At 38.6% G+C, this 10,319-nt stretch overlaps 1 protein-coding gene across 5 annotated transcripts; it reads right to left on the bottom strand.

Annotated features, from left to right (window-relative positions):
• Positions 1-853: 853 nt before the first annotated feature.
• Positions 854-9,464, bottom strand: LOC103989911 (auxin response factor 11-like). Of its 5 annotated transcripts, none has more exons than XM_009408856.3 (16): positions 8,980-9,464; positions 8,736-8,901; positions 8,559-8,658; positions 8,283-8,395; positions 7,766-7,864; positions 7,623-7,679; positions 6,358-6,510; positions 6,208-6,292; positions 5,859-5,949; positions 5,028-5,192; positions 4,805-4,924; positions 4,171-4,246; positions 3,932-4,067; positions 2,103-3,742; positions 1,820-2,010; positions 854-1,119 (listed from the first exon to the last, which is right to left on the bottom strand). In XM_009408856.3, exons 2-16 carry the CDS (start codon positions 8,847-8,849, stop codon positions 1,020-1,022), a joined length of 3,240 nt encoding a protein of 1,079 aa, XP_009407131.2. In that variant the 5' UTR covers positions 8,850-8,901; positions 8,980-9,464; the 3' UTR covers positions 854-1,019. The 5 variants fall into 5 exon arrangements, with proteins under 5 accessions (XP_009407131.2, XP_064971266.1, XP_009407135.2 ...); XM_065115194.1 differs by having other exon boundaries at positions 8,568-8,658; XM_009408860.3 differs by having other exon boundaries at positions 9,133-9,464.
• Positions 9,465-10,319: the final 855 nt, after the last annotated feature.

Below are 10,319 nucleotides of genomic sequence, written 5' to 3'. Positions count from 1 at the left end.
AAACAAGTAGATACATACTATCTACTTATTTACAACAAACAAATAGATATTATACTATTTACTTGTTTACAATATCATACCGTACCACGATACATATCATAAAAGTATCGATAAATGATAATCAAATTCAATTAATGTTTTAATCAAAGGTACATATCATAAAAATTATTGATAAATGATAATCAAATTCAGTTAATGTTTTAATCAAAATTCTCACTTTTTGTTTCGGGATTGGTTAAAGAATCAAAAGAATCACAACGAAAATCCCACTCGACCTAAATCTTTATATAGGTTGATATTCGATTGAACATCCAAGAGCTCTCTCAACTCCAATTGAGTTTCTTGGGCACAGGGGATCGAACTAAATCGGATTGGTTCAGTTGTCACCGACATCAAAACCTCAATTCAACATTGACCCCTAGGATACACAAGAGATAGAACCGTGGAACATCTACATGCATGCTTAGTTGTTCACAGGATCCTTCAGCAACAACACAAGCAGATTCCTGTGTCACTCTTTTATGTACTTGCTGAAACTATATTTCATTATATGATAAAAATAGAGAATGTTAAGAGGCAGCTAATTTCCAAAGTAATACCATCAGCACCACTAATCACAAACACCAATTTGCAGCTAATAACTATAAGCAAAATGGAATACAAACCCTATAGCTACATGGACATCCAAACTTGACACCAAATGTTCTTTCAATGTAATCTTTTCTTTTCTTTGCTAGAATAGAACAATGGGAAACCACTACTTCAACAAACCGTGACCGAGCTATGCCCAGGTCTCATTCCTCACACTACCAACTTCATTTTATGTCCTTATAGTGATGGTGAGATTTATGCCTCATCTCAATAAGCTTTCATAACCTTAGTTTAAAAAGAAGTAAAATATATATACAAGCTGAAATTCTGAAAAGTTCGCTCGCAAACATAAGATCATGGTAGCTTTACGGAAGTTCACTTCATCATCCTGAGAATGGTACGGAATTTCTTAGACTTTCATCGATGGTTTATACAAGTCCTTCCATCACCTGCATGCCCTCCTGGCTCATCTGTCGTACTTCAGAAGCCGATAAAATTCTGATGCATCTGACACAGTTTATGAATTCTCTGCAAGCAAGTGCATGGGACAACATTTGCATGATATAAGCAATCGTTTGTTTAATAATCGACGAAAGAGATGATACGACCTACACTAAATCATTCCATGGGGAGGATATTTGATGTACAGAACATGAAGTCATGATAGACTTGATATCCGCTTGACCAATTAAAAGCACCAGACATCAAAAATAATGCTTGATATGTACCCAAGAAACATTTAAACTGAACAATAAAAAACACTGTGTAGATAATCATGTATGCTCCCATATATAATAACAAAATCATGGTTCGAGATCATCAGGGAACAGCGTCTGAAATTTGTTCTACTCTTAATCACTTTAACGTCAAAAGAAATCCAGACGAGGGAAAAACATCAAACTCAGTAAGTCAACATGGGTACGCAACTCAAGCAAATATGTCCGGAAGATAAATAACTTTAATCGGTTAAGTGTAAGAGTGAACATATGGAACCTACCACTCTACGATCTGCAGTATCAATTTTGCTTTGTTATGGGTTGACCACACAATCATAGATTTAGATAGCATAGGTGCACTTACAATTTAGGATGTGGAGCAAAATAATGTTACTAAAACATATTTCAGAAAAGTTGCATTTGCCAGAAACATCGGTTAATTTAATGGGCTGTCAGGGATATTATTGAATCAAAGCAATTGCATGAGAAAGAAAAAAGGAAAGTGCACTCACTCCCATGGATCATCCCCAACCAGAAGAACATCGTTTTCATAATCCACATAAACAAGTTTCCATTCTGAGCCTCGTGCATCATCCAGCTGTCCCTCTAACCCAAACATGCAGGCCACTGCAGATCTCAATTCATGGTAATTGCTAAAGCGTGTCACATCAATCGATCTTCCAACAGATCCTAGCTTTTGAACCTGTTCAACATAGGTTGCAATACTTGTTAGTTCAAAGACAAGTATATTTGTTTGTTCTTGTGTAAGTTCAATTTCAGAAGCCAATATTCCACCTTAGTGTATGTTCTTAAAGGTTGTTGACACACTTGCTTCCTGGAACCTCGGTATAAGCTGTAATCATTTGCAGCTATACTACCAGATGATGTACCAGCAGAGCAGTCAGGGATGTCCTGTAAAGAGGATTCCGAGTCTGTCAATCTCATTGAAGTAATTTTAGACATCTGTTCCTGATTTGAATTGAAAATGCAGACTGGCATCACTGAAGCCATACGAAACTTGGAAGATCCTATGGAACTGAGGCCTTCTATAGTCACACTTGGAATCAGACCCATATCCATGCTTTCGTTGCTAGGGTCAAGATGGAGATTGCCAATTGTCTCACTTTGGGTATTACTCTCCTCCGACAAGTCCATTGTCCCACATGAATTGGGCATACCCTGCAAGACACAGCAATGTCCTTGAACATCTATGTTGTGAACCTCAGACGAAAGGATGCCTTGGACAAGCAGCTCATCATCTAATGAGTTCAACTGAGTGCCTAAATATTCTTGAATATTAGTTGTGCAGTGCTGCCCCGTGTCTGAATCTGAAATGCATGATAGCTGATATGTCTCTATGGGTTCAAAGCTGTGAGGTTTTGCTAGAGAAGATATATCAGAAGTAAAAGTTGCAGCATTTTCGGCTGCAGAGAGATATAATGAATCTGGCTTATCATTGATACAGGGAACTTCTGGTGTCCTTGATGAGCTCATGAAGGACTGAAGACATGAATGCTGTGGTATCCATTCATCATGATCCAAGTTATGATGCAAGTAGTCTTGACACGGAAGCAAGTTATTTAAATTACACACATCTGACGACTGTGTTGCTTCTAACCCAGGTAACTGTGCCCCAGTCGGATCACTTTGCTGCCGAACAATTTTGCGATGACCTTGTACCTTCACTTGTAGCCCTTGCTTCACGGATATTTGATCTGCAATGTTATCATGATCAAATGGGCTAGTAAAACTTTCAACATTTTGATGTTTTGGCAATTGGTCCAGATTTTCTGCCAGTATGTCATGAGAAATTGTTTTAATCATATCATCTGATTGCTTATTCGGATCAATTGGCAACACCACAGAATCCATCTCTGATTGCTGAGCACTGGATTCATCTAATGATGCATTTTCAGTCCTCCGTAGGTTGATTCCATTCTCGTTTCCTGTGTTATGATCTTGAAAATTTTGTTCAGGCTCTGCTGGGGAAACTTCATCACTACCTGATACTTGTGAGTTTACATGTGTCCTTGATGCAGAATCTAATTCAACACCCTGGGGCACTAAATAATGCCTCTGTTCTTGTGGCATAACATCTCCCAATGGAACCATACATCGCTGAGGAGAGAGATGCTGTTTCTGTTGCATTGCTGCTGTGGAGACTATTACCTGGTGAGTAGAATTTCCCATTGTATGGAATGTTGGCATAGTTGAGAAGTTTCTAGAAATTTCACCACTTCTAACATTCTGCAAAATACTGGAGTATATGGACTGATGACATCCAAGTAGACCATCATGGCTAGTAGGTTTATTAAGAATATTTAGAAGATTTTCTGACCCTACACCAGCAATTAAATGCTCCGAGTTTGGATTCCCATTTTTGGCTGGCTTTGGAAATGGTTTCAAATTTCCAAACTGAATGTTTATTGCAGGACCTGCAAACATAATCAGCATTGTGCAAAACCAAACTCATATTGTCTTCTGTGATAATTAGTTGTGCTACCATCTATGGGATCAATAAGAAGTCGATATGATAATAGATATATTTATCACCGAAGCTTGCCAACCAGAAAGACAAAAAGGAGATCAGTGCTTCCAAATAATATGAAGAAAAACACACTTACCTACATATCCAGGAAGACATTGTCTTTTTAAACTTGATGTTATACTAGGAAAAGCAAAAAGACTTTCCGGGGTTTCTATTTCCCATAAGCTGACTCTATCAGGTCTCTCTCCATAACCATGTTCATCCCATTCCACCTGAAAATTGTAGGAAACAAGAAATTAGTCCAGAAGGAGAATTTCATCATTCAGATTGTCAACAGTAAATTTCATGTACATCAATGAGCAAGAGCTGACTCACTTGCAGGTTTCGCCACTTTGAATTAGGCCATTTTACTGGATCACAGTCACTGATACCTACAATTGTGCCCATGTATCTACAAGAACAACCAACACAAGTCATACAATGTTACATTATGTTTAAATATATATATACATATTTGCAGAAGCTACATAATGAGTCTGGTGAATTTATAGAACATAAGCAACAGAATTGCTAATGTCGAGCATATTTAGGTAGCATGACACAAGTTTTCACATAGATAGAGCTTGTACTTGTCTTGATGCACCATGTATATGTCCTTGCACCACGCCTGTGCTAGCAAAGTCATCTGTGTATCAATGCACAGAGTTCGTGCATGAATACATACAAATGAATGCATAACAAAATAGAGACATATATTATTATCTCTATTGTAATGCAAACACATGTGAATGTACAAAAACTATGCAAACACATAAATTTACAGAACTTGTAAGTACATACACATACTTCAAATTAAAGTATATGGAGATCTGACTCGAACATATTCTTATCTATGTCATTGAGGTCAAGCACTAGGAATGTAGCTACATTTGATCCCATAGAACAATTGCAATGCATGAATCACAACAAAAAGAAAAGTAAGTCTAGGAAGTGATGACAGAAAGAGGACCTGCGTTTGCTTGACTCCTCAGTTTCAATCATCATGCCAAATCTCATCCCAATTGGTACTTGGGTATATGCTGCTTTATGGTACTTGGTTAAAGGAATTACAAAGTCTGAAGGACATGCTCTGAAGCAAATAGAAAGAAACATAAATATCTAAGAATGATAAGTAGAGGTAGCTCAATTTTATAATACATGTCAATCAAACAAGAAAGAGGAAGACAATGCACCTAGGATTATAGTATACAGTGAATGGGCTCCTACTTGATGTAGCATGAGCTGCTGCAGCAAGGACACCAATATGCATACTATCTGTGGAGAGTACAGATGACGGCTGGGCTATTTGCTTACGGAAGGCACGTCTGATGCCCAAGAGTAGCTGTGACTTCTCATCCCTGTACATACCACATGTTTCATTGGTTTCTGGAAATGAACAGAGTTTGTCCTTTCTCCTTAGAGATTTTCTTTTGTATTTAAAGTTATCAGACTGGTCCAGAAAAGCAACTGATAATGTGCAGATATATACATCAACTGATCCCCAAATCCTTCAATTATTCAAATCAAAGTAACTCCAAGCAAAATAGCTTCTAGTTAAGGAAGAGAAACCACATGATTTAAGGAAGCTTCTTTATCGGTTGCTTCTTGAAGAATCATAGACACACATGATTTCTCAATAACATAATTCAGGGAAGAAAATCCACATAATACATCTCCAAAGTAGAAAAATAATGGGAAGTCTCTGGAAAAATAATTTTTGAGCCTACAAGATTTCCTATAAGATAGCGCTCCATCATCTAATTTGTTAACTGCTTGCAGAGAAAGAGAACAGAGAAATTTAATAGAAACCAAGAAAACTATCCCTTGAGACTTTCATTAACAACATTTTTTAAACCTGAACACCGGCTATATCATTTCCAAACTACATCTTCCATGAACTTGTAGAATACATCAATTATGCAAATAAAAGAACCATCATTCAGTAGTTCTCATGTTCCTTAGTTTGAAAATGGAAGTTCCAGAATAAAATCGTGAAACTAATTTATCTTGTTCTGCCATTTTACCTAATAAACAGTATGGAATCACCAGCTTTAAGCCTTTTTGCACCCACAAACAAACTCCATCCGGTTGTCAAAAGGTGTCTCTTTGGCTGTCCTGGAAAGATAATAAAAGGACTCTGTTACATGAAGTGCTAAAAAATCAATACTAAAAATGAAAGCAGCATGGTGAAAGAAAATGCTTATCAGTGAGTGAGCACAACAACTAGGGACACAACATTGCAGGATATTCCTGCATAAACCATTTTTTTCAATTTCTACAAAAAATATCCCCAGATGAGACAATTATTTTTTTTATCAAATTTATTCGAAAATATAGATGCTATAAGAACCTCAAATATGCCTAGACTCATACCTCGATAGATGTGCCGGAATGTCCACAGGTTATCATGCAAATCTCTGACAATAAGCTCCTGATTTGGAGGTTGCATTGAATAATCCTGGAAAATACAAGAAAGTTTATGGGCATATCCAATAGAAAGTGAGCACAAAATTTACTCCTCACCAATTGTGGAAATAGCTTTTCAGCAGCTCTTCGAGGTACGGAGAATCCACCATGTGTGCTAGTATCACTTGCAGTCAAAATCTTACAAAATATTTCAGTTGGGTGCTTACATTTAGTATGACCAAGATCCGGAATATGAAGAACATCACTTTCCTGAAAGGAGAAAGGGAAACTGAGCACCACAGTAGTTAATAACTCTCTTAGACTAAACAACTTTAAAAACATAAGGACATCACTTTGGTGAAAGGAAAAAAAGGAAACATAGTTAATGGGAAACCTCTCTTAGACTAAATAACTCTAAAAATACATTTTAATCTTTCATTTTTCATGTCGTCATCTATACATAATAAATTTGATCAAGGTTCGCAATACCGTACCGTACCGGCATTTCGACGTTCGTTTGGTACGATACAAAATGGTATACTGAGCGATATATCGCTCGGGGTATATATATATATATATATATATATATATATATATATATATATATATATATATATATATAAAAGGTGACGTCGCCTCGTTTATTTAAATATATAAATATATATATATATATAATCTGAAATAGGCGCCTCGGCGACGTCATCGAACGTCGCCTTTTTCTAAAATATTTATATATAAATATAAATATATATTATTTTATTATTATTTTTCATTCTGCCCGGTAGTGGACAATCCGCGTACCGGTATGTCGTCAGACCGGTACATACCGCCCGTACTGTGCGGTATCATTCGGTATTGCTTACCTTGGTTTTGATGAATTTTCGGACTGCAACAGCAATCTTGCATATTACTACAGAGCACTCAGGTCTAATCTTGTCCACCTAAAAACCATCTGTGTTCAACACTAAGCTTTAGAGAACACTAATAGGAATTTACAAATGCACATCTATTGTTGCACTCTTATAGTTTCATCGTCTCATAATAAAAATGAGTTGTAATAAAACTATCTAACAAAAAAGGAGAAGCTGCAACACAATTTGATTTATTACCGAAGGTTCTTGCATTACCAACTTAGCAATACTAATTAACATATGGACAAAGTAGAATTGCCATAGGTTGCTAATGAATCTCCATAAACCAAGGAAACCATCAATCAACAAAGAAATTAATATAACTAGATTTCTACTTATTTCTAAAGCAACATAATGGCAGTCTAGGCATGATCATTGAAATGATGTCATGGCTTTGATAAAAATCTGATTCCTAAATGGGGCCACATGGATCACAATATGTCATTCAATAAAGTAAAATGAAAACATTACAGAGTTTACTGGCTGAAGGGTCATCTGAGCATAGATCTCATCAGTCTCCTTGTCAGCCTGGAGATGTGTACCAAACAAAAAAAAAAATAACTATTCTCATAAAAAGACAGTAGAAAACCAAAATCACCTAGAATTTTACTTACATGAAGTGCAACATTATGAACCTGGCACATCAACTGAGATGGAAGATCAGTGTAGGCAGGGATTTGTGAGTTTGCTATTTTTCTAGTCGAAGCAGTAACCTGAAAGGAAGCCAGAAGATAATCAATAAATTGAAGAACGAAAAGGTCTGATGATGTAGGACTACTTAATCAATATATTTATGTAGCTCCAAAACCCAGGATCAGTTGTGACCTTTACCATGCTGGCATCACAAATGTTTCATCAATTGTGAAATGTTTAGAGCCTAGAACCATGCTACCAAATTTTCTTATCTAACATTCTCAACCCAAATGGCTACACAGATAAGAACGTAGGTCAAAGTACAACTAATCATCAACATGAGAAGATATGTTGAGTCTGCTTTTATTAGCAGATTTTACTTATGAAATTTTGCTGCCAAAGATTCTGTATTAGGTTCTCTCTAGGGAAAACAATACCAGGACAAGTCAAGAATCATGTTGTATCCACAGTATACGACAAGATGAGCAATACAGGGACCTGCTCGCTGTGCCCCTGTGGGAAATAGTACACTAGGCTGCCGGGTTGAGGCAACGATACGAATGATCCAGCGCAAGCATGCCAAAGCTCAGAATTTATCACCTTCCTTCCACCTACAAATAAAACCAAGCTAATTCTCATCAACTCACTGACGATTGAATGAAGAACCAGAAAAAAAAAAATGAAGCAAATAATATATATATTTCTATCAAACATTACAGAAATGCAAGATGAACATCATCAAGCAAAAGTGTAATCAAGAAGCAAATTACTAACTTGACATACTCGGAGCTTCCCCCAAGAGCTTCATCTCATCTTGCAGCACTGCAGCGCTATTTAGACCGACAGGTCCGACGTTTTCTTGGATGGAGGACATCTTTAACCAGCAATGTTAGGAGCTCAACTTCTCTTGAGAAAAATCTGAAGAAAGAAAGCTCAACAACAAGCTCTCACCAAAAGAGAAGTATCTTCATGCTGCAACCAAGAACCTCTCTTCAAATATCCTGTAACAGTATCAGCATTTGGAAGAGATTGCTTCAGGAGCACCAAATTTACATCTTCAAGCATATTGCTTTTATTTCGTGGAAGGAAGCATCTTCGGGGCGTCAGCACTATCCACCTTGGCAGGACAAAACATGTAGCATCAAAATCCAATCTTTAAGCAGAAAAATCTCATCTTTATTCAAAAAGCACCAACTTCTGAGCATAGAGCCGTGCGTCCAGCCAGCAGAAAACGAAATGATATCCCAGAATCGTTCAATCCGGAGAAGCCAAAGTAACAAGAGACCAAATTGTCGAGTTCAGGCAGAAAGAATAAAACGATTACAGCCACAGCGCTAAGAACCAAGACCTGTTTCCAGTGGGTCGGCTTATAAAGCTGCGGCGGAAGATGAAAATAGAGCGAGTGAAAGGGAGAGACGTGGGCCTCTGATGGTCGTCGTCGGAGGGGAAGGAATGGAGGAGGAAGAGGAGGGCCACCAGCTGCTGTAGAAAAAGGACGAATTTTTTGTTGGCAACCAAAGAAGCACGCCAAACTGTCGCAGCATTTGCAATGAGTAGTCGAATTCGGGGCACTCCTTTTTATCTTTTTATTCTCTTCTTTTCGCCATAAAGATACCGACCTTTCGATGATGGAAGACGCCATGATTCACCCATCTCTCTCTCTCTCCCTCTCTCTCTCTCTCCCGCGCCCCCCCCCCCCCCCCCCCCCCCCCCCCCCCAAACACCCTTTTCTTACCTTTTTCCTGGCTTCAAATAGGATTAGCGAATCCAAATCGCATTAGCGAATCCAAATCCCTGCCTCTTTCTCTTTCCACTCTTCTGTTCATCGGTACTCGTCGATGGATCCCTTCGTCTCTATCATGTCCCACCCTGATGCGTTTTCTTTCTTTATCCTGTTGTTTTACCGCAGCAACTTCTCTTTCTCATGGTATGGTATGGTATGGTCTGCTGGGTTTTGTAGCAGCTTTAGGAGGAGAGGCAGGGATAGACGAGCGCTACAGGGAAACAGGGGACTGTGGCAGAATCGTTGTTGCTGCAGCCGCAGCACAGCAGCGAGAGTGAAACAAAGCACTGTTACCATTAAAAATCCGAGGAGGAACAAAAGCAGAGTTCTGTCGGAGAGAGGGCTGCTAATTATTGTATTTGCTCATCTCTCCTCGCTCATCACTCGGACGCAGATGACGCAATTACTACTTAGGTTGTCGATCGTATTGAGAAGAGTAGCTTTGACAGAACGATCAGTCCACCTCAAAGAAAGCAAGGTTCTTCCAAGTCTCCATGAATGGTTCTTCGAGGGAACTCCGGCCCTGAAGCAAAGCATTGCGCATTGGATGCGGCTCGCGATGCCATCGACAGCGGCCGCGGGTCCACACAGCGGCCGCGGGTCCTTGAGAAATCCCATCGCTCCAGGGAATGCAGCGACGCTGCTCGCTGCACACGCGACAGGTTCTCCTTTGTGACGTCAACCCCGGAGACCAAAGACGCAAAAGAAGGAAGAAAGAGTACATCTCCGCTCTCTCTCTCTCCCCTCCTTCC

Source organism: Musa acuminata, chromosome BXJ2-6, assembly GCF_036884655.1.
Source record: "Musa acuminata AAA Group cultivar baxijiao chromosome BXJ2-6, Cavendish_Baxijiao_AAA, whole genome shotgun sequence".
In the NCBI taxonomy this organism is placed as follows: Eukaryota; Viridiplantae; Streptophyta; class Magnoliopsida; order Zingiberales; family Musaceae; genus Musa; species Musa acuminata.
The sequence above is the reverse complement of the archived record's forward strand: the minus strand, read 5'-3'. Positions and strand labels throughout refer to the sequence as shown.